Source organism: Mandrillus leucophaeus, unplaced genomic scaffold (assembly GCF_000951045.1).
Source record: "Mandrillus leucophaeus isolate KB7577 unplaced genomic scaffold, Mleu.le_1.0 Scaffold157, whole genome shotgun sequence".
In the NCBI taxonomy this organism is placed as follows: domain Eukaryota; kingdom Metazoa; phylum Chordata; class Mammalia; order Primates; family Cercopithecidae; genus Mandrillus; species Mandrillus leucophaeus.
In genome coordinates, this window is record NW_012101554.1 from 4,769,420 (window position 1) to 4,794,167 (window position 24,748).

Below are 24,748 nucleotides of genomic sequence, written 5' to 3' on the forward strand. Positions count from 1 at the left end.
TGGTAGGCACACAGGAGTTTATTTTACTGTTCTGTCTACTTTTTAATCGGTTATATTAAAAAATGTTAAGTTAAAAAAAATATAGAAAAGCCCGACTGATGCACAAAAACAAACTTACACAACAGATAAATGAGGAGTTGATTCCCATGACATATACAAGGATTCCCTGACATCTTTCTCCAGACTGTCTTAATAAAGTAAGCTTCCCCTACTGAACTGGCAATGCTGTTTTCAAAGCAATAAATATTTGATAAAAGATGTGAGGTAAAAAAGCTCAAAAGCTCCAGTGTCAAACTGCTATAAACTGAATTGTATAAAAACTGAAGACACATCACAGCTGAAATAATTTAAATCAAAGTGACAATGGGATTTGACTTACAGAAGTTCTATTTACACATCTATTAGGTAAAGCAAGGTACACCCACTTCAAAACACATCTGTATGTGAATGCACATCTGAGTACCATTCAGCAAGAAGTTTTGAAGAGAACTTCAGTTTAATAAAGCTAAATGGGGAGAATTGAAGTTTGCATTTGACATGGTATTAAAACCAAAGGGCTGAACTCATGTTTAGACAACACAGGTCACTAGTCACTAGGCAAAGAAAACAGTCCACAGCAGGTGGCACAAATAATTCCTATACAAAACAAATGTTGCAAATATTCTGCTTTTAGGAAACATGAAATAATGGCTGACATGTCATTTACAAATACATAATATAAAAATGCACAGCCCCCTTGAACAAAAATCCAGCAAATGTTTTATAGATGACTTCCCTCAGACCCACCCCCGTAATAGGCCATTCTGGTGAATTACTAGCATCTGCTATTTCATCTTTTAAAATTAAAAGAATGACGGGCACATGTGCTGTGCAGTGTAGAAGAGAAGTGTCATACAAAAAGGGGCCGGAGCTGGCCAGAAACATTTGGACAACTGCGTCTCAAAAACCGTGTTCTCGTTTCGCTTCTGTGCCTCAGTCTTTAAGATACAAACGTATCTTGGGACACCACATCCTGGGTCCAGGGAGCCTGCAGAGTGGTCACTTTTCTGCCACTGCCCTCAATATGAGGGAGCACTGAAAGGCTCTTGACTTAGAACCCCTTCCCCCTTTCTGTCTAAAGCAGAGGAGCCATCTGTGGTTGCGAGTGGGCAGCACACCAGGCCTGTCCATCCCCAGTGCACTGCGGGGTGGTGGGAGGTCCGCCGGGCCAGAGTGAAGTAAGGCATTTCCTGTCTCCCAGAGTCCCGTTCACTTTCTCAGAAACAGCTTGGCAAAATCGGCATTGGACATCTTGGGTGCCTCGGTGGCCGCTGAGGCGGCAACTGCAGGAGCCGCGGCAGGGCCATTCTCGGCCTGAGGAGCTGCAGCACTTGGGCGCTGCAGGGCACGAGGCAGTAGAGACAGCTGCGTCCTTCCCTTCCCCCTCCTAGAAGAGCAAACACTGAATGGACCTTTTGAAGCAACAATTTGTGGCCCCTCATTTATTTGTAAAAATAAGCCAAGATAGTTTTAAATATAACCAGAAGCTAAAAGGGGGGGAAAAAAAAGGATGAGATAATCCCTGCCTCCTTAATTCTGGCTGTTAAGTAAAAACTACTTCAACAGACTTGCCCTTGTTCAGTTTTGGCAAAGATCAACCCTGAGCACCAGTCGCACTCAGAGGGGATCAGTGTGACTATCACCTCTCAGACCTCGCCAGTCACCCGGCAATTCTGCTATCTCCTCCTCATCCCTAGCAGGCAAAAAGCACAGCTTATGTGGATCATATAGCTAGGGCTGTAGACTGGCACACACGTGGGTATAAGATTTCGTTTTAAACACAGCTCCAACTGGCAAAGGGGACTTGAAAATAATCACTGCCTTTAGTTTTGTCTGAAATAAATGACAAGTGTAAATTGGCCAGTACCAGGCAGAGGTCACTGCCTAGGCTTGCATCCTGCTCTGGACGCCTTGCTCCAGTAGAACCACAGTGATTACCACAAGGAACAGCACGTCTTGGCTTTTCTGTCCTAACAGGAAGCTAATTCACGCCGGGTTAATCCCCCCATGGTCCATGAACTGGTGCCAGCCAGGACGAAGTTTGCACTAGTCTACCATGCAAGCACTTACGCTCCGTATGTCTGCGGCAAAAGCATGGGGCCACCTGGTGCCTTCCTGGTCTCCGGCTTCTCTGGAACCTTCCTCTGAGGAGGGTTGCTGATTGCCACTTTGATGACGTTCTCTTTGATAGTCATGCCGTCCATCTTCATCACAGCCTGCGACGCCTGGGATTCATTTTCATACTCCACATAGGCCAGGCCCTGGAAGAGGCAAGATTCAGAACCAAGTCAGATCCCACAGACCAGGGACGTAACGTCCTCCCGCAGGGCAGGCACTGGGCTTCCTCCATGAGACCAGCAGACCAGGCCACAGCAAATGACCAAGCAACAGGTTACCTTCCCCATCACTGCATCCTCTGTCTACAGGCTTATTTCCCCACCCTACTCTCCTTCCCAACTGCTGCTACGCACTGTAACTTCAGATAACCCTTCCAAGTTCAGTACACCTTGTATGTGCTGCAGAAGTAGAAAGAAAGAAGGAAACAGACAGATGGACCAGTATAAATCCAGCAAATAAACCAAGAGGTGGATGGGACACAGGGCCAGCAACCCAGATGCCCAGGTGAGCCCTTGTGTTTCTGTGCCTTCACCCACTCCCTCATTTCATCCTCTTTTTCTCTCCATTAACCTGGATAAAGGGGAGGGAGAGTGGGCGGTGAGTAGACAGTAACAAAACCACTTACTACACAAAATGGGGCACAAAAGGACTTAGCAGGAGACTGAGCGTGCAAGAAGGAAGGACAGTAGAAGAGGCACTGCAATGGAGGGACTCAAGGGGCCTGGCTGGAGGCCCCAGGGAAAGAGAGGCCTGGGACAGAGGGAAGAGGCTACAGGAGGGTGCCCACCCCAAAGCCCATGTGCTGCTGGTCACAGGGCTTCCCCCAAGCCCCACAGCCAGGGGCCATAGTGTGGTGAATTCATGATCATCTATTTCCAACAGCTTTATTCTTTTTAGCACAATTAACTACAAACAAGTTAATCTGACTCCAAATGTAAGTAGAGCTAAGTGTGCAGATCTTTCTGTGAAATTAACTTTTGTTTCTCAGCAGACAAACTAGGAATCCATTCTAGAGGCTAAATCATCTTTGAACAGAGACAGACAGGAAGCTTGCCCAAGCCTTGAAGACAAGGCACGATCTGCTCTGACTCTGACCTTTGGTTTGCCAGCCCGGTTGGTGACCAGCCTGAGGTCCTTCACGGTGCCATGAGCCTTACAGATTTCTTCTAGTTCTTCTTTAGTACAGGAGAAAGGCAGGCCTGAGATGAACAGCTTGTGTTTCTCTAGGGAAGTGCTGTACCTGAACACCTATAGGAAGAAGGAAGACAGAGAAAAACCATGATTCGAGGCATGACCCAGCTCACCTGACTCCTCTGACACCAGCCTTGTCCCCAGGAGCAGCCCAGCCAAGCAGACTAGAGCCAAGCCATGCTCTGAAACTTGTTAACAGGGCCACTGGGGTGAGTCACTTAACCTCTCCAGGCCTCCATGTCTTCCTCTGTAAAACGGCAAGAATAAAAGTGGCCATTCACAGAGTCTGATGAGGAGTCAATGAGGTGACACACATAAAGCATTCAGCACAGTCCCTTGTCATTACTAAGCACCCAGCAAGAAGGAGCCATGCCATGAGTCAGACCTCAGTCAGCCGGCTCAGGACGGACCTTGGCTCACAAGGAAGTTTACATCCAAACACAGCATAAAACTTCCATGTCTACCCTAAATATCACTGCTGCAGGAAGAAAGTGCCTGTCTAAAGCAACCATAGAGGAAAGGTATTCTTTTTTTCCATAAACCTACCTTAAAATCGGGGTTTTTGCTCTTATCCACACAGGGGGAAACAAACATTGGCCTCCCTTCTACACTTTTCCGGTCCATCTCCAGTGCCTGAAGGGCTGATTTCTCCTCTTTAAACTCCACGTAGCAGTAGCCTCGGAAATCCCCGCGATTGCTGAAGATGGGTCTGATCTGGACCACCTCCCCACAGGCCTCGAAGAGTGGCCTGAGCTTCACGTCCGGCTCCTGCATGCTGTAGGGCAGGTTGCTGACAAAGACGGTGATGCTGTCCTTGCTGCTGTCGTGCAGCACCTTAGGCATGTCCCTCTTCAGGGAGGCTGCCTTCTCCTTCTGCTTCGAAGGGGGTTCCACGTCTACAGTGGCACATTTCCCAGCAGGCCCTGCTGCTACTTCTACATTTTGTGTTTCTCCAGCTGCAGGGATGCTGTTCTCGACCCTTCTGCGTTTGGAAGGCTGCTCTACAGGTTTTCAAAACAAAAGTAGCCATGGTTAACTGTTACTTCTCTTCAGGAAGCCTGAACAGAGGTGTGAAGTCCAAGCGCTGTGACAGCTGCATGTGACACTCCCCCTCGCCAGACTCGGTGGGGCAAGCGTCACCCCTGAGAGGTCTTTTGTGACCCACCTGACCTGTCCCACAACTTTCTGTGCCCCAGTTACACTCGGGTAAGTGGGCTCAATCAAGTGGAAGTAACAACATAAATCCCCACTGTCCACTCTTAAATTATACAAAAGGCAAATTATACAAAAGGCCAGTGGGTATCAAAGTTCAGAAGGCAAATTCCAGGGCCCCTCTCCTACAAAGCCCAGGTCAACAGGGGTGGGATAGGACAGGAGAATCTGCACTGGAAAAGCACCCTAGTGACTGACGCCTGTGCCCCAGGGAGCACATTAGGAAAAGCACTACAAAGGGGCTGTGGTTTCCAAAACACTTTCAATAAGGTCTTGTGTCCTTAAGAGAGCTTAACCACAATCTTCTACTGCAGTCTGTCCTCACCACTGCCTCCACAGGGCCAGGACTGAAGTTCAACAGACATCAGCCTCCGGCAAACAGACCTCCCCATCAGTTCACCCACTGACTTTACAATGCAATGTAAGCCCTGCACACTGCTACTGTATTCAAGAGTGTCCCTGGGCTGGGTCCAGCTGACTGGCCCACCTACTACTGCAGACTCCTCAACCACTGCCCCATCCCTCTCCCACGCATCCGGGTTCAAACTCAATTATCTGCTGCTCACACAGAATGCCAGGCTGTGCTGTGCCTTCAGGCTGTGCTAACATTGGCTCCCTGTCTAGCTCAGCCCTTCCCTTCTTGCTGCCAGACAGTCACTCGGTCTTCCCCCTGGATGCCGCATCTCTTCCCCACAGTCTTCCTAGTATGAAGCTGACCCACTAGTGCCTTCTTTGGCCTCCACCAGTATTAACAACTCCATCTCCCACAGTCCTGATCACACGCCATGCCCTGATCACACGACACTGCAGTCACACATCACATTTGCCTTACTCTGCTAAACTGTGAGGCCAGAGGAGCAATGAGCCACCCTCAGTCATTTAGGGCAGCCCAAAAAAGGTGTGCAAGCAAGGTCAACTCAACGATGGATGACTCCATTCCCAGTTCTCTCTGGCTCACACATCTGTACTAAGAAAGTGTACAGAGAGTCCTTTCATGTCCAGAGACAATTCTTTTTTTTTTTTTTTTTTTTGAGGCGGTGTCTTGCTCTGTCTCCCAGGCTGCAGTGCAACAGCATGATCTCAGCTCATTGCAACCTCCACCTCCCGGACTCAAGTGATTCTCCTACCTTGGCCTCCCGAGTAGCTGGGAAAACAGGCGCCCACCACCACGGCCAGCTAATTTTTGTATTTTTAGTAGAGGCAGGTTTTCACCATGTTGGCCAGGTTGGTCTTGAACCCCTGACCTCAGGTGATCTGCCCACCTCAGCCTCCCAAAGTACTGGGATTACAGGCGTGAGCTACCACGCCCAGCCACCAGAGACAATTCTTTACCTTGACTGACTCTCTGAAATAAATATGACCCAGAGCTGCCCATCCCTGAAATTACAAGGGTGAAAGAAACACTGCTGGAAAATTCCACTAAGTCAGAACCATTAAAAGCAGGGCCAAGGCCGGGTGTAGTATCTCATGCCTGTAATACCAGCACTTTGGGAGGCCAAGGCGGGAGGATCACTTAAGGTCAAGAGTTCCAGACCAGCCTGGCTAACATGGTGAAACCCCATCTCTACTAAAATACAAAAATTAGCTGGGTGTGGTGGCGGGCGAACTGTAATCCCAGCTACTTGAGAGGCTGAGGGAGGAGAATCGCTTGAACCCAGGAGGCAGAGGTTGCAGTGAGCCGAGATCATGCAATTGCACTCCAGCCTCGACAGAGCGAGATCTTCTCCTGCACTCCGAGATCATGCAACTGCATTCCAGCCTCAACAGAGCGAGACTCCCTCTCAAAAAGAAGAAAAAAAAAAAAAAACAGGGCCAAGCTTGGCAGGTCTGTGCAGGGTAGGGGCTGCAGCAATGGTGCGGGATGCTAGAGCCTGAACGGAAGGAAGAAGACGAGCAGACATGGGGCAGTGGCAGGGACCCAGCCTAGATCTGGAAGCCTGAGTGAAGGAGGCAAGGGTGTCCATGCAGAGCCGTGCCTGACCCCAGGTGTGGGAGACCAAACAGGGTGGGGATGGCACCCGTGAGAAGGGGAGGCAGGGACAGGAATTTGATTACATACCTACAGGGGCTGGGTGGAATAAGTGAGGACGCTGAGGATAAAGGCAGCCAAGTTTCTCAAGGTCAGAAAAGGGCGTGACATGGCTGGGCGCGGTGGCTCACACCTGTAATCCCAGCACTTTGGGAGTCCAAGGCAGGTGGATCACTTGAGGCGACAAGTTCAAGACCAGCCTGGCCAACATGGCAAAACCCCATCTCTACTAAAAATACAAAAAATTAGCCAGGTGTGATGGTGTGTGCCTGTAATCCCAGCTACTTGGGAGGCTGAGGCACAAGAATCACTTGAACCCAGAAGGCGGAGGTTGAAGTGAGCCAAGACCACCCCATTGCACTCCAGCCTGGGCAACAAAGCAAGACTCTGTCTCAAAAATAAATGAATAAATAAATTTTAAAAAGAGAGAGAAAGGCGTTGCAAGTATGAAACGGAACCCTGTGGTGTTAGACTGGAACTGGAGGTACTGGTGTGAAATCATGATTTTCAGCATACACAAATAGTTACAGAAGTAAATACGGACATAAATATGTCTGTGTACACATGCATGCACATGCGCGCGCGCGCGCACACACACACACACACACACACTCTCCCTACCCTCGACCACTCAGGCCTAGGAACAATACCCAATAGCAGTGAGCACAACCAGCACCTCCTAAATACCACTCATCACTCAAAGGAACCTTGGAGAAATGATGGATTCCAGGACTGAGTTATGGAAAGTACAAGATGACCCTTGGGTATTGTGTGCCAGAAGGTGAGGAAATGATCAAAGAACAAGGGGACAGGTCAAAGGGACACAGAAGCCTGTGTGATGGAACTCTTGCTAGCCAAACCTGGGATAAGTAGAGCATCAACATAAATAATTATCAAAAGGGTTGTCGCCAGCAGTGGAACAAAGCAAATCACAGTCCACCTGATGGGACTCAATGAGCAGGCCACAGGAGCGCTTGTGCACTATTCCTGCCCGAGAGGCATGAGCGGAATCCAATCCCTAGAGAGCATCAGACACACCCAGGCTGAGGGACACAACACAGCAACTGGCCTGTCCCCTTCCAAGAGTGCAGGTCATCAGAGTAAAAAACAGCTGAGGAGTGCTCCAGACGGAAGGAGATCCAGGAGACAAGACAGCTAAACACAACAGTGCATCCTGAACCGGATCCTTTCACTACAAAGGACATTATCAGGACAAATGGGAGCCCATGGCTGGGGTCTGAGGATTAGATGGGAGTAGCGGTCACTGCTAACCCCGGCTCTGATGGCTGCATTCTAGTCATGGAGAAGAGGGCCCTTGTTTGTAAGACATACACCCTAACAGTGATCAAAGGGTGATGGGTATCAAGCTGGTAACGTATTCTCAAATGGTACAGGGAAGAAAGTTCTTCGTACTGTTTTCGCAACTTCTCTAACTTTGATACGTTTCAAAACACAATTTCTCAAGAGCTCCTTACCTTCTTCATCATCGCCCCACTCTTTCTCATCGTCCTCATCTGCTCCGCGCTTCTCTGGGCCTCTGGTCTTTTTCTTCTTTTTCAACGCTTTCTTCTCGGCCCGGGCTCTTTTCCGTTGTTCAGCCTTTTCTTCTTCTTGCTGCACAAGGGCTGCTTCCTTCTCTGCAGCCTAGAAAAGTGGGAAGATGATGCATCACTGGATGTGGCAGTTACATTCACTGTACTGATTTGTCATGAAAGGGGAGAGGGAGTGGAAGTTCATTACTAAATGAAAAGCAGAGATCTGGAGAAAAATGTGGACAGGCTCACAGCTGTTCCACATCAGGGCTCATTCAGGTTCTTTGGAATTCTGGATCTGATGTCTCTGTTAATATTAGCAATTTCCTCACCCTAATCATTACTCATCAAAAGGAAGGGAAAAAAAATCCATAAAACTGGCGGGGGGCAGTGGCTCACACCTGTAATCTCAGCACTTTGGGAGGCCGAGGTGAGTGGATCACGAGGTCAGGAGATTGAGACCATCCTGGCTAACATGGTGAAACCCCGTCTCCACTAAAAAAAATACAAAAAAATCAGCCAGGTGTGGTGGCCGGAGCCTGTAGTCCCAGTTACTCAGGAGGCTGAGGCAGGAGAATGGCGTGAACCCGGGAGGCGGAGCTTGCAGTGAGCCAAGATGTGCCACTGATCTCCAGCCTGGTGACAGAGCGAGACTGCGTATCAAAAAACAAAAAAAAATCCATAAAACTAAAGCCCTAAATAAGTTGGGGGTGTTCATGTTCCACTCACTAGGCTAAGTGAGGCTCTTCTTTATTCTTTTTCATCAATTCTACTAAATTTTAGAGTCAAAATTCCCTCACTACATGAAACAAGTACTTAATATTGGGGCTGAAGTTTTAGAACAATCTAAAAAGACAGGTTTAAGCATTGATCTAAATATTTTATAATTAATACTAAGTAAAAGACACTTATGAAAATGTAAAATGTCTTGACAAGAAACATCCATACCAAACCGAGCCAAAATAGCTACCAGAGGTGCCAAAGACTTCAAACAAACATTGTCATTACCTTCATTCTCTGCTCATTGACACGAGCTAATCGGGTTTCAGTTTTCTGAACAGCTGTATCCCAATCTTCTAAAGAACCTTGAAAGAAAGAGAAGCAAAACTTTCACTCTTTAGGATTCTGAAGGATACAATCACATAAATTTTTCTTAATTTCTCTATACCTCCAGAAGAGATCTCTCCCATCAAATAATAAGAAAATGTAATCCATGTAGCACTGAAGTTCAGAATTCAAATAGTCCTTCTAAGTGGGTTTAAAATGTCCCTTCCCTTTCAGGAGAGACTTGAAAACCAGAATATGATCTATTAAGGGCTCTAGAAGGCAAAGAATATGAAAACGTTCTAATGCAAAAAGTACATTTATATTAAGACGGAAGAATTTTAAGAGCTACTCAAATGTTGAGGCATTTATTTCTTATTTTTTGGTGGTCTTTGATTCCCAGTTCTGAGGGGTCCATACCCAAAATCCAGACCAATACCCACAGATAAGTTCATATTATTTTTCTATCTGAAGGCTCTGAAATTTAACAAGGGATGCAAAGAGCACACTGAGCCATTTGCCTCTCCAAGGTCCTCTGTTGGACAGACGTTGTACTAGAGCACAGTGGCTCTCAAAGGAGGGATCCTGCCCATCAAGAGACATTTGGCAATGTTAACAGACATTTCTGGTTGTCATGTTTGGTTGCAGTGAGGAAGTTGCTACTGGCATTTCAGGGCTAGAAGCCAGGGATGCTGCTAAACATCGAACGCACAGTCCCCCCAACAAAGAATTAGAACTCTGCGCTACAGTGACATCACAGAGTCCTCCTGGTAGCTGCAGAATTTGAGAAGAGCTGCAGGAGGACTCATTTTCAGGACACTTGTGACAGTCTAATCATAGGGCACCACTTAAGGGGTGGCAGCGTAAACACAGTCTGTCGCCAGACTGTAACCAGATGCTCCTACTTGAGACCAAACAGCAAATGGGTTAGGCTCCAAGCCAGAAGAAAGCCGGGGGTCCCACCTTCTGTCCTCTCCATGGTGAGTAACACTTCACAGACGTGCTCTGGGTAGTCACTGGTGCACTGGACAGCCCGGTGCAGGGCCTTCCGGCAGTGCTGGGTGTCACCATGCGCTCTAAGACAGAAAACAAAAAGTTGCTGCCACCAGGACACAAAGTGGAAGGCACTCAAAGGGAGAGGCCATCTTCTCCCAGGCAGAAACTCACTCTTCAGTAACTCTAGCTTCTGAGAAGACCTTAGCTTTCAGATCTATCCACGATGCTTTCTCCTTCCACAGTCTCTACAGTCACCTACTAAGGATTTCCCTGAAGCACTCTCTCCCTCAGCCATGCAGGGGCTACTGGAAAGCGTACCTGAGAATGTGATCTGCAACCACCATTCTGCCTTTACAGCATTCACATGTGCGGCACATGGCGGGGGAGTCCAACAGCTCTCTGTAACCTGATACAGTCCCCAGGGAAATTTTACTATAGAGTCCTACTGAGGGGAGAGTCATGAATCCAGGGAAGTGTCAAATTTCATACCCAGAGTCAAATCTTTTTTTTTTTTTTTTGAGACAGAGTCTCACTCTTGTCACCTAGGTGGGAGTGCAATGGCACGATCTTGGCTCACTCCAATCTCTGCCTCCCAGGTTTGGGCAATTCTCCTGCTTCAGCCTCCCAAGTAGCTGGGATTACAGGTGCCCACCACTACACTCAGCTAATTTTTGTATTTTTAATAGAGACATGGTTTCACCAGGCTGGCCAGGCTGGTCGCCAACAGGTCTTTTTTATACACTGCTAATCACAACAGCTACACAACAATTCTGTTAATCATAACTGTTATGAAACAGTGTATTCATATATGTTTTTAAAACATTTTAAATATACATAATTATATATACATATTATGATACTCAGAAAAAAGTTCAGAGCACTGGTTCTCAAAGTAGGATCCATGTACCCCTGAGGCTCTCCCAGAGCCTCTCAGGGGGCCTGCAAAGTCAAAACTCCTTTTATAAATAATAATACCAAGACATTACTGGACTTTTTCACTGTGTTGACATCTTCAAGACAGTGCACAAGTAATGGTGGCCCTTAGCACAAATCAAGGCAGCAGAAATCCTTTTAATGCACTGTGTGATGAAATACTAAGTACACTTAAAGCCCTTCTCATACTGAAGTACAATGGTTATTGCAAAAAAAAAAACAACATATTACTGTTTGAGTTGCAAGCTGATCAAGTCACTTTTTTCAAGGACACCATTTTTACTTGAAAGAAAACTTGAGTGACAAACCACGGTCAGTTACTCAGACCTGGGTATTTGGCAGACGTTTTTGAAAATTTACAAAGTGAGGCTGCCACTCTGGGGAAAACCACTGACAGTATTTGTTGTATGTGATAGAATTCAAGCTTTCAAGTGAAAATTAGAATTTTGGAAAACTTGTATCTGCCACCACAAGTCTGACAGCTTCCTACTTAAAATACTTTTCTACTAAGATCAGTACAGATATGAACAAATACGATTTTTTAATACTATAGAAGAAAATACGTCAACATTTGAAAGAGCTGCATGATTTAGTGAATTGGGATTTTTCCAAATAATGTCGTAGAATTATGGCATCGTGTAAAAGATAAAATAGATAAATGGGTATTACTCTAACAGAATCTGTCAATATGGTTTTAGATTCCACATGCAACACTGAAGTTTTGCTATAATATGTATGAAAGAATACCCACAATTATCTGAAAATGCTTCTAAAATACCTTTCTTTTCTAATCTCTTATCACACTCTTCAATGAAAACAACAGATCACAACAGACAGAATCGGTAACAGACATGAGAATTTAGCTGTCTTCTACTAGGCCAGGTTAAATATATCTGCAAAAATAGAAAACAATGCCACTTTTCTCATTGTATTATTTTGGAGTCTGAAAAACAGTCACTGTTCAAAAAAGTTATTAATGTTAAATAATTTGTTATATTTAAATGAATGAAAATGTTTTTTACATTTCTCAATTCATAAATTATAAATATCAATAGATATAACTCACATACATAAAAGTGTTTTGGGATCCTCCAATTTTAAGAGTGGAAAACGGATCCTGAGACCAAAAAAATTGTGAACTGCTGATCTAGGGGAATATTCAACAAGCTTTAACAGTGGTTTTCTCTGGGGTGGGATTATAAGAAACTGTCACTTTTAGCCAGATACGGTGGCTCACGCCTGTAATTCCTACACTTTGGGAGGCCAAGGTGGGAGGATCACTTGAGGTCAGCATGACCAACATCGTGAAACTGTCTCTTCTAAAAAAAAAAAAAAAAAAATACAAAAATTAGCCAGCTGTGGTGGTGCACACCTGTAATCCCAGCTACTCAAGAGGCTGAGGCAGAAGAACAGCTTAAACCCAGGAGGCGAGGTTGCAGCTGAGACTGAGTCACTGCACTTCAGCCTGGGTGACAGTGTGACTCCCCACCTGCCCCCAAAAAAGAAAAGAAACTGTCGCTTTCTATCACATATTTTTGTAAACATTCTGACTAATATGGGCCCACAGTGTTTTTTAAATAGGGAAAAAACATTCAAAAAAACCCCCAGCAATGTAGCAATGTTATGCAATGAACAATGTTCAAGACAGACTGAAAAGCTGGTCACATTCTTTATGTTTTCCCCATGTTATAAATATTGTTAGGCATATCTTATTTCATTCAAACAGTTTTAAAGGCTTGTAACACATGTATGCTATAATTGCATTTTCATTACAAAAAAACTTAAACATAGAAAAGTCTCAAAGAATGGGTCATGGTTATGACTGGGTCAGTAATTTGAGTTTTTTTCCTCTTAGCTTTTTAGTATTTTCTACTTTTCTATAAAAGCAAATATAAAAAATAGCTCCAAAAGATCAAATAAAATACCATGCCCAAAAATCAAAACAAAAACAAATTAAAAGAAATGCACAGCTATAAGAGTTTCAGGCACAAAATATGATAAAAATTTAAAATGTACCCACTACTGAAAGAGACAGAATGAAAGAAGGCAGCCCAGTTCTAAGGAGCTAGTCCAAGCTGGTAGGAGTCCGCCAGGAGTGAAGACGGGTGCACAGCTGACAAGCACTGCCTCCCTCCCCACCCCGCGATCAGTTACCTTTCCAGGTTGTAATACTCTAGCCACATGTTGGCGTACTTGGCGTTTCCTCTGGTCATGATGCTATCCCAGAGTTCCCGAGCTTTCTGCATGTTATTGCACAGTCGAGCCTAAAGTGCATCAGCAGGCTGTTAGGACACCTGAACCTTATGATGTCGACACCCATCATACAACATACTTCCAACAGACACACATAAAAAGCACCCCACAACTATTATTGTTACAGATGTCCCTGGGCATTCCCCAGGCCTCCCTCTAGTGGTAAACGGCCCAGCCCAAACACTTGAGCCTTTCTGCAGCCACAAGCTAATCTGCCTATGTTTCCTGAGAACTGAGAGAGACAGCACGCGGTACTTACGCGACAGTACTGGATAGTCATTTGTTTTTTATTTTTATCAAGCTTAACTACAAGTGCTTGAGAGACAATATTTTTTTTAAAAAAAGGCTGCTCTAGTATTAAACGTACACTCTGCTACTAATGCTTACAAACTGTGACTTGCGCAACCTGTAATTCTCAGTTTTCTCATCTTTAAAATGGTTAAGAGATAAGCATCCCATATAGAAACTAGCTGACAAATGTTAGTTTCTTCTATCTGACACTCCCTCAGAGGAGAAAACATGATTAGAATTATTACAATCCTACCTGCTGATCAAGGCAGGTTCCGTGTCTTACTGACCTTGGAGCCCCTGACCCAGTAATGACATTCAAATGATCATATCCTCTAATTACCTGCCAAATAATCTGTCTTCTACATTAGATAGAAGCCTTACTAGCACAGGAATTCTTATTCCCACAGCACCTAGTACAGTGCTAACAAACAGTACACGCTCACTGTGCTCTCACAAATGAAGCAAAGAGGCAGAGACGGAAGTAAACGAGTGAATACCTAGCATTTAAACATTTACTGCACAACTTGTAGCTGGGAGCTAGTATTTTCACCAACATTATTTACAAATATGTGTCAAGCTAGGTAAATAACATGAATCCTTGTAGAGCCTAGACCATTACTTAGGTAAATAACATAAATCCTTATAGAGCTTAGCCCATTTGGGATTCTGACTCAATTTTAATTAAGGTTTAATAGGATGCTATTCAACAATGGTAGGTGAAAGTGGTAGATTTGTCGAAAACATTTACCTCAATCCTAGCCCAGTTCTGCATAATCACGCAGCTTGGATCACCACTTTCATTGAAACCTTCAAACACAGAATTAGTAAAATTAGAAAGGAACTTGGAGACAAATAGCCTCTAGCTGGAAAGGTACATCAACCAGGAAATAGTACAGACCAGGAAATACAACTGGGCAAAACCACAGGCTGGGGCATACTTACGCTCTTCCACCTCCTGCTTCAGATACTCCAAGGCACGAGTAAAGGCGGCCCTCAACTCCTCCAGCTCTTTACTGGAGTCTAGTGGAAAGTACAAAAAAAGGCTTTAGGAAACCACATAGCCTGGCTTTGTTTGTTTTGTTTTTTATCCTATGCTGAAACTGCCCAGAGACCCATTATGTACCTGGCATCAAGTAAGGGACACAGAAATAAAATTGCCAATTTCTGCCCTCATCACATAGTCAGGGAGAAAGAAATTAGAACACAGTAGAGTATGGACAGCATGGTGAAAAAGGTGAACACAGAGTGCTGTGTGGGGGGAGTCTCCCCCAGCTGGGGTGACACAGGCAAACAGAAGAATGGCTAAAGGCTACCTGTATGAGGTGACAGCTGACATGAGTGTGCAAGTACAAGTTAGGGGTTTTCTGGCTGTTTTGGGGGGGGACATGAAGGGGCAGAGGATCCCACAGAGGTACAAACATTTTTCTAAAACACAGCAGTCTTATTTCAAGAAGTATTTAGGATAAATAAAAAGACCAGAAAAGAGAAATGAGAGCTAAGACTAAAGAGGCTGGCAGAGGCCAGTATAAACCATCACTCTCTTGCTTTACAATCCACAGCATGACTTGTTAAGATACAAATCACTAAGATTTCTGGGGGAAAAAGTCACCGATGTCTAGTCTACATCATTTGCCCAATCACAATGTTATCTGGGGAACTGGGACATCTCGCCAAAAGTTGTGTTAAGAACATGTTCAGCTCTGAAGTGAAAAACATGCGCTTAAATACCTTGTTTGAAATCAACCCTTCTCCTCAGGTAATCAAGGTATGCCTGCCAAATCTCCACATAATCAGTGGCCTGGATGAAGCCAGCATTCAAAGCTTTCTCGAAGGTTACTGGAGTTGGAGAAAAAGTCAGGATTTGTTACCAATTCAAATGGAAGCTAATATAAAGTTACTACATTCTACTGACTATAAAACACTACATGACTTTAAACACTAATAGATGCAACAGGATGAAATGAGCTAGACAGGAATGTTGAAGAGAGAAGGTGCTACAGCACTCTACAGACTGTGTTCTAGAAAAAACTTCTTTCACAAGACGTCCTGCAAGAAGAGTTCCAGGTCAAGGAAGTTTGGAGAAAAGACTACAACTTCTTAGAAAATGCAATGAAAATTAGCATGTTAAAAAGCTCAAAGAAGCCACAAATATAACCAGTTCATCTCTCAGAGCCCTTTTTGTCACTACACTCCATATCCCAAAGAAAACCCCAGGCAACATTGATGTAATGACTTTGTCACCGCTCTCTGTTTCTCACTTGGGACAAATAGCTTAGAAGTTCTCCCACAAAAACATCCGCACCAGAAATTACTTGATGATCAACTCCATGTCTCTCCATGGCCAAGAGGTACCGACTCCATAAGGCAACTGTCCAGGGGCAGTTTCTAACAGCGCGGTTATGTACAGATAAAACCAAATCCTTTACTTTCAGTTGCCGATCCTATGATAAAGAATTCCAGAATCAGGAAATTAAACTTTATTAAGAATTCACCATCAACAAGACATTGCCAGCACAACCAAGTGATGAAAGAAATATCCTTATAAACGTCTCTTGTGACCGGGTTTCCTCAAAAAAAAAAAAAAAAAAATCACTAGGGGGAGTGGAGGAAAAGGACAGAAGCAACTTATAGGTTAAAAGAGCCTTAAGAGACGTCAGCCAACCCTACTGGATAGACCTCATTTGGATCCTTTTATACATATACACTGAAATATTTTATATACACATATTGAAATATTTACCAATGAAATATCATTTCTGGATTTGCTTCAAAGTAACACATAAGGGGCAAGTAGGTGAGACTACAGATCAAAGTAAACTAAAGCTGTAATTGTTAATAATTATTGAAGCTGGGTGAGGGGTACAGGAAGTTTCATTTTACTTATCTGTCTACTTTTATATGTTTACATTTTTTCCATAATACAAAGTTAAAAGAAAAATATCAATTTGTTTTAAGTCCTCAACACAGACTATATGCTAATTTTACTTACAGTTAGTGACCATTTTAAAATAACCTGAAACACTAAAACTTCCTAAACGAGTTGGCAAAGAGGAGAAAAAGTGGATGGAGGAAAAGCAAGAGCAGGGCCATATGCAACAAACTCCTGGCACTCTAAGTAGATTATAAATTGGCAAAAATAAAATGAAATTAGAACAGTGATCTTACTAGGTACTGACTGTAACGGATCCATAAGTCTGGGACAAGGCAGTTCTCGACCAGGGCGCGCTCAAAGATCAACTGAATGCGAGCAGGATCACCAATTTTCATCTCAAAATCGATATATGCTTGATATTCTGACAGCCTTGGTGCCTCTGCCTGCAACTGGAGTACAGGAAAATTGTATTAAAGTTGAAGTGAGTTACTGGCAGGAAGCACAACACATCTGCAAATAAAATAAATTTTGGCAAAACTGGCTACAGTAACTACGAATCGCCAAATCCTCACTCTCAGAATCACTCCACTATGGCCTCCACAACTTCTTGAGCAGAACAAGAGTCTTCTCATCTGGTCCAAAGTGCCAGTTCATGGCAGTCATAACAAAGGCTCCATAAACCCTTTTCTAAATCCATTCCTAGACCACAGGGAATTTAAGTGGACCATCAATCGTGAACTGAGTGAAAGAGCAACGCAACACCTTTGCCAGTGACCACTGTTAACCACCCTTCCAAACCAGAAGTCATGTTCTTGGGCTACTGAGTCGAGTTAATACAACCAAACTGGAAAATTGTGGTGCCTGATGCTATTTCAAGTTTCTTATTCCAAATATCAGTTCCTGGAAGAATGTAGGTAAATGCAGAAGATGGAGGCAGCTGTGCTGAATGTTTAATGATCCAAAGACATACGATCAAATTCTTTTTAGAAAAAAATCTTATTCGACATGTTTTCTCTTCAGGCATATTTTGCTGATGGCCATGACATAATTGAATGATTGGAGTTTTGAGAAGAACAGGTACATGCAAATCATTTACACATGAAAAAGAAAGGAAGAAGTAGTGCAGAAGAGTAAGAAAACACACAGGCTCCGTACTCAGAAAGGGGATGTTTCACAGCCTCCATTTCTAGTAACGAGAAAGAATTAGTTACCCAGACACACTGTACCATTCAAAACAACTAAAACTACTAAATTAAATATAATATCTTCTTAAAATTCATCAACAAACTGGCAAAGAAACAAGAAATTCTAAGGACTAAGGACAAAATCTAAATGAGGGTGGCAAGCTAAGTAAATGTTAACCTTTTGCTGGCTTGACACACATTAAGAATTTGATCTTCACAATTCTATTGTTGGCAAAGAAAGATAGAAAAAACAGTCAAAAAGCCCAAAAAACCTCAAGCCAGTCCACACATGGACCTACTGCAATGAAATTAGAGGACAGTAAACCAAATCAATGAGATCTTAAAAGCAGTCAGAGAAAAAAACAGTGACTACCTCTGAAGAAGCAAGATTTATACAAACTGCTGACTTCTGAACAGCAACAACAGACATCAGAAGACAGAAAGATACAATCAATTGCTGAGAACACACTGTCCGTCCAGAACTCTTTTGTTGTTGTTGTTGGTCTAGAATTCTATAGCCTAAGAAAATAATTTTCAAGAAGGGAAGTAAAGACCTTTTTGAACAGAGAAAATCTGTTACCAGCAAATCGCCCTCGCAGGGGACTCTAAAGGTCACGTGTTGAAGACACTGGACAAATTTATAATATTATTACAAAGCTTTACAGAAAGACAAGATGTAAGTAGCAGAAACCTATACTATGTTCATAGATTGGAACATGTAAATTCTTCCCCAATTCCCCAAACTGATCTCCAGGTTCAATGCAATTCCAATTAAAAAAAAAAAAAAGATTTTAAAAATATAACTACAAAAGCTGATTCTAAATCTGATGGAAGCATTGAAGGCTAAAAAAAAAAAAGCCAAGATACTCTTGAAGAGGAACAAGGTGGATGGGACTCACCCTATCCAAGAGCAAAACATTATAACTCTCATCATTACAACAGTGTAATGTAAGCCAGTGGGACAGAATAGAAAATCCAGGAGAAAGACCCACACATACATGGACAGCTAATCTATGACAGATGTGGCACTGCACATCAGTGAGGGGAGGAAGGAATAATCAAACTCAGTACTAGAACACTGGTTCTCCATATGGAAAAATGAAACCAGACCCAGTCTCATACCACTTAAAAATCAATTCCAGGTGGATGAGGCCCTAAATATGAAACAGAAAACTATAAAATTGTTTAAGAAATTAGAGTTAACTAGGGAATATTTTTCAAATAAGCACAACAAAAGCACAACCAAAAGGTAAAGAAATTTAATCTAATTGGATTTATCACTAAGAACTGTTCATCAAAAAACACCATTAAAAAAAAAAAAAAATGAAAAGGCCGTCACGGTGGCTCCCGCCTATAATCCCAGCACTTTGGGAGGCCGAGGCAGCTGGATCACCTGAGGTCAAGAGTATGAGACCAGCCTGGCCAACATGGCGAAACCCCATCTCTACTAAAAACACAAAAATTAGCCGGGCGTGGTGACGAGGGCCTATAATCCCAGCTACTAAGGAGGCTGAGGCAGGAGAATCGCTTGAAACGGGGCGGGGGGGGCGGGGGAGCTGCAGTGAGCCGAGATCACGCCACTTCACTCCAGCCTGGGTGAAAAAGCGAAAACTCCGGCGGCGGTGGGTGGGGGGGGAGGTGAAAAGACAAACAACAAACTGGGGAGAAAATCTGCAACACATACAGCCTAAAATAAGACTTAAGACTCAGCACTCCCACAAATCAATTAGAAAAAAGATACATCAAAAGGGAAATGGGTCAAAGACTTTTTTTTTTTTTTTTGAGACAGAGGCTCGCACTGTTGCTCAGGCTAGAGTGCAGTGGTGTGATCTCGGCTCACAGCAACATCCACCTCCCAGCTTCAAGCGATTCCCCTGCCTCAGCCTCCCAAATAGCTGGGATTACAGGCACCAGCCACCATGCCCAGCTAATTTTTTGTATTTTTAGTAGAGACGGGGTTTCACTAGGTTGGCCAGGCTGGTCTCAAACTCCTGACCTCGTGATTCACCTGCCTCGGGCTCCCAAAGTCCTAGGATTACAGGCGTGAGATACTGCGCCCGGCCCAAACACATTTTTTTAAAGAAACAGGGTTTTGCTTTGTCACTCAGGCAAGAATGCAGTGGCATGATTACAGCTCACTGCAGCCTTGACCTCCTGGGCTTCACCTCTGGAGTAGCTGGGACTACAGACACACAGACACGTGCCACCAAGCCCAACTAATTTTTTTTTTTTTTCTGTAGAGACAGGGTCATGTTACGTTGCCCAGGCTGATCTCAAATTCCTGGGCTCCAGCAATCCTCCCGCCTTCGCCTCCCAAAGTGCTGGGATTATAGGCATAAGCCACTGTGCCCAGCCTGAAGACTTTAACACGCACAAAAACTTGAATGGCCAATCCACGTGAAAAGATGCTCAACTTCATTAGTAACCAGGGAAATACAAATTAAAACTACAATTTCAAATTCATCAAATTAAGTAGAATTTAAGTATGTCCAATATCCAAGACTGGCACAAGCAACAAGAACTCTCAGATAATGTTCACAGCACTGCAAACTGATAACCTGGAAAACACTTTAACAACACACTATGATCCAGCAAAGTCATTCCTAAGTATTCTAGAGAAACTCTTTTTCAGGTGTTCAAGGAGACACACACAAGAATATTCAGAGTGGCACTGCTCCTCCTCCTAGCAAAAAACTGGAAATGACCCAACTATCCAGCAACATAGATAAATACATTGCAGTACACAGACAACTTCACAGCAGTGAAAACAAATGCACTGGAACTATACTTAGCAACATGAGTAAAACCCAAAAGCATGTTCAATGAAAATAAAATATACAGCATGATTCCAATATATAAAAGTTCAAAAGCAAGCAAAATTAAATATATTAATTAAGGATACTTTCATAGCTTGTAAAACTATAAAGAAAAGCAAGGGAATGATTATCACAAAAGTCAGGAAAGTGATTACCTCTCGGGAGAGGGAGGAGGAGGCAATCGGAGAGGGGCACATAGGAGACTTCTAAGGTACTGGCAATGTTCTATTTCTTAACCTGGGTGGTAGGTACATGGATGTTCACTTTATTATTAGTATGTAAACTGCATGTATACATTTATACACTCTATATATTTCACAATAAAACATTGTAAAGATACTGTTTAACTTGCAACTATCCATCAGGGAAAGGTTTGCAGAAAGACGTTTACTAAAGCCAACACTTACCAGTGCTTCTTCATAGGGTTTATATTTCTCCAGCTGCTGTAGTGCTTTGTTATAGTTCTGAATTACCGACTCTGGTACTGGGTCTTCTGACCATTCTTCATACTCTGCAAATGTGGCCTCCATATCTATTGAAAGATGGATTCAGCCCCGTGGGTGTTGCCATTGGGCTTTATCAACCCAAACACAGATTAAGCCATGAGACTCAGGTGCCACTAGCCCCTCCCACATCTGTGGCCATGGCAGCTCTTACTGATCAAATTTTGATTTCTGCTGAGCCCAAACCTGTCTGTAGAATCTGTCTCAAAACAATGTCCCAGGCAACCCTCCCAGCTAATTAATCAGTCAATGACACTAGTAGCAACAATTTAACAACACTTACCCAGTGTTGCCTATGTTCTAACACTTCACATCCATTAACTCATTCAGTCAGCTCCACTCTACAAAGTAGTCTATTGTGATCCTCATTTTGCAGTTGAGGAAACTGAAGCAGAGGGTTCAGCTGCTTGTCTACAGTTAATGGTAGAGCAAGGCTGTGAACCCAGGCAGTCTGGCTCAAGTTCACACTCTAATCACTATGCTAGGCTGTTTCACGCTGGTAGGTGAAGTGAAACCTGCAAGCCAGCTCAGCTCTAGCCTTTGCTGCATGACACTCAATCATCTGATTAGACAACTACTTTATAACATGTTAAATCTAATAAACCATGAAGAGAAATAACACCTGGGCTCCAGTAAAGTTGCCCAGAGGTTCTGAGTATGTACAACACATGCCCGTGTCTAGGGAACAAACACAACAGCCATGCCAAACTCTTCCCATACTCAGAAAAATCCTCCCAGCACACACACACTCACAGCTCCAAAGACTCAAAAGGCTTAGATTGCCAAAATGTATTTACCAAATAAGGAAACTCTTTACCAACCCCCAAGAAACTCATGAGTACTTCCAATCAACTGCACTTCTGAACCAAATCCCTCCCACAGAGGAATGATCTAAACCCACGCAAAATTCCTGCTGTTACGGAAGAGGTTACTTATGAAGAGAAAATGATTATAATGGAACTCTTGTTCAATGATGTTTCCCCCAAAAATACAGGTGTCATTCACTATTCCTTTCAGAGACCCTATCTCTGCCTTTCCAGCTAGGTCTCAAAGGAGAAAAGAGCTCTCACCTAGGAGTTAGGGAGTCTGGCTTCCAGTCCTGCTTCTGACCCTCACAACCCTCTTAAGCACTAACATTCAAGATGTTCTTACCTAGGACCTCATCCCGAGAGACAATATCCAAGGACAGTAAGAACACAAGCTTTACCTGCCTCACAGGATGGTGGGAAAGGTCTAACTACATGTCGTTCCCCCAAAGTATTTTAAAAACCATAGAGGGCTGGCTATTGACATGTCAGTTTCTCTTACCATAGAGTGGGATCGCCAACTGTCGCCGGAAAAGACTGTGGACTTTCTCAAGCTGTGAATCAAAGGTTTGTTCCCGGTCAAAAGGGGAAAGGAAGCCAGCTACGGGCTAAAGAAGCAAATTAGTAGTAAATAACAAACTGTGGTTCTTTCTTTGTTTTTTCTTTTGAGAAGGGTTCTCACTGTCACCCTGGCTGGAGTGCGGTGGTGTGATCACAGCTCACTACAGCCTCATGCTCCAGGCTCATGCAATCCTCCCACCTCAGAGTCCTGAGTAGCTAGGATCATAGGCATATGCCATCACGCCCAGCTAATGTTTTATGTTTTGTAGAGATGGGGTCTCACTATATTGCCCAGGCTGGTCTTGCACTGCTGAACTCAAGAGATCATCTGGCCTCAGCCTCCCAAACTGCTGGGATTACAAGCATGAGCCACCGTACTTGGCCAACTCTGGTTCTTTCTACTTCAAAAAATATCTCAACAAATTTTCAGTTCAAGCTAAAAAAATGTATACAACCTCTTCCATACATATTGAACCAAATGCTAGAAGGGGTATAAAAACAGGTTATCTATCACCCAACCACTAAGGGATTGGCAAAGACCATTTTGTTAACTATATGAACTGCAAGATTCATCCTGGACATGTGTTTCAAACTAATCCTTCCAAGGAGACTTACAAAGACAGCCCCAGCCTGTTCAGAGACAACCACAGGGACTCACCCGAGCAGCTTCCACGATCGCACTTTCAAACTCTCGGTAAGCCTCCCAAAGGGCGAGTCCTTTGGTCATATGCAAACCAACAGACGAGAGAGCCCTTTCGAACACGGAGCGAACTTTCTCAAGGCCACCTTTCTGACCAATCCCACCAACTGAGTACTGGCCATACTCTAGCCAAATGTTAGGACCTAAAAATAAGAAGTGTTCAATTAGTCTGGGATATAAAATACCCAAATATCAAAACTGATGCAAAACAGAAGAAATGTGCCTACCAAAAAAGTTCTCAGACAGCAGCACTAAATGACAGTGAAGGCCTAACAGCAGAGATGACCATAAAGGACCAAAAAACATTACAGTCTGGGGAAGACCATAGATCCTCAGAAAAAGATAACTGGTGCTATTAACAATGGCTGTGAGAGAGAAAGAGGTGGGTAACAGGATCATCAGAAATCATGGGAACACCATGCACTGCTAAAATTATCAGTGGTTCTAAAAGAAGACTCATGGGCCACAGAGCAGAGGTACAGATATAGTTTTTAAAAATACATTTGGCCAGGCGCAGTGGCTCACGCCTATAATCCCAGCATTTTGGGAGACTGAGGCGGGAAGATCACAAGGTCAGGAGTTCGAGACCAGCCTGGCCAATATGGTGAAACTCCGTCTCTACTAAAAATACAAAAATTAGCCGGGCGTTGTGGCAGGCACCTGTAGTCCCAGCTACTTGGGAGGCTGAGGCAGGAAAATCGCTTGAACTCAGGTGAGGGGGAGGTTGCAGCGAGCCGAGATCACACCACTGCCCTCCAGCCTGAGAGCGAGACTCTCAAAAAAGAAAAAAAACACACACACACACACATACTATACTTGTATATTCATAAAACACCTCTTATTTTCATTATACAGATTATAAACCAAAAAATTGTGAATTCTTTTTGGCTTGCAAAGATACACAAAAAATTCTCTATCTCAGAACAGTCTATATGGTAAGCAGCAATGCTTCTCACAAGAGGGACTGCTCCCAGTGGGAAATCAACAAGGAAGAGGATATGAAATCTGAAAGGGGAAATTGTTTGTTTGATTTTTGAGACAGAGTCTCATTCTGTCACCCAGGCTAGAGTGCAGAGGCATGATCTCGGCTCACTGCACCCTCCGCCTCCTGGGTTCAAGCGATTCTCCTGCCTCAGCCTCCCGAATAGCTGGGACAACAGGTGTGTGCCACCACGCCTGGCTAGTTTTTTGTATTTTTAGAAGAGATGGGGTTTCACTGTGTTAGCCAGGATGGTCTCAAACTCCTGAACTCGAGATCCACCTGCCTCAGCCTCCCGAAGTTCTGGGATTACAGGCGTGAGCCACCACCCCCAGTCTGAAAGGGGAAATTTTTAGAATGCCTTTTTTTTTTTTTTTTTTCTGAGACAGAGTCTCACTTTGTCACCCAGGCTGGAGTACAGTGGCACAATCTTGGTCCGCTGCAACCTCCGCCTCCTGGGTTCAAGCAATTTTCATGCCTCAGCCACCTGAGTAGCTGGGATTACAGGCCTACATGCCACCACACCCAGCTAATTGTATTTTTAGTGGAGATGGGGTTTCCCCATGCTGGGCAGGCTGATTTCAAACTCCTGGGCTCAAGTTAGCTGCCTGCCTTGATCTCCCAAATTGCTGGGATTACAGGCATAAGCTACCAAGCCTGACTTTAAAATGCTTTCTTCTGAGACAGAA

At 43.9% G+C, this 24,748-nt stretch overlaps 1 protein-coding gene across 3 annotated transcripts in view; it reads right to left on the reverse strand.

The window, feature by feature from the left end:
* Positions 1–24,748, reverse strand: part of SART3 (squamous cell carcinoma antigen recognized by T cells 3) — a 35,732-nt gene continuing 10,984 nt past the window's right edge. The window contains exons 4-19 of one of the 3 annotated variants that reach the window (XM_011975556.1): positions 23,039–23,223; positions 22,322–22,373; positions 20,918–21,042; positions 16,804–16,959; positions 15,941–16,079; positions 15,367–15,474; positions 14,581–14,658; positions 14,387–14,445; positions 13,249–13,358; positions 10,129–10,241; positions 9,130–9,206; positions 8,065–8,233; positions 3,895–4,349; positions 3,253–3,405; positions 2,110–2,300; positions 1–1,426 (exon numbers count right to left, since the gene is read on the reverse strand). In XM_011975556.1, the coding sequence (XP_011830946.1) occupies positions 1,249–1,426; positions 2,110–2,300; positions 3,253–3,405; positions 3,895–4,349; positions 8,065–8,233; positions 9,130–9,206; positions 10,129–10,241; positions 13,249–13,358; positions 14,387–14,445; positions 14,581–14,658; positions 15,367–15,474; positions 15,941–16,079; positions 16,804–16,959; positions 20,918–21,042; positions 22,322–22,373; positions 23,039–23,223 (2,348 nt within the window). In that variant the 3' untranslated portion in view covers positions 1–1,248. Of the gene's footprint in view, positions 1,427–2,109; positions 2,301–3,252; positions 3,406–3,894; positions 4,350–8,064; positions 8,234–9,129; positions 9,207–10,128; positions 10,242–13,248; positions 13,359–14,386; positions 14,446–14,580; positions 14,659–15,366; positions 15,475–15,940; positions 16,080–16,803; positions 16,960–20,917; positions 21,043–22,321; positions 22,428–23,038; positions 23,224–24,748 lie in introns of all 3 variants that reach the window. The other 2 variants (XM_011975555.1, XM_011975558.1) reach the window with 2 other exon arrangements.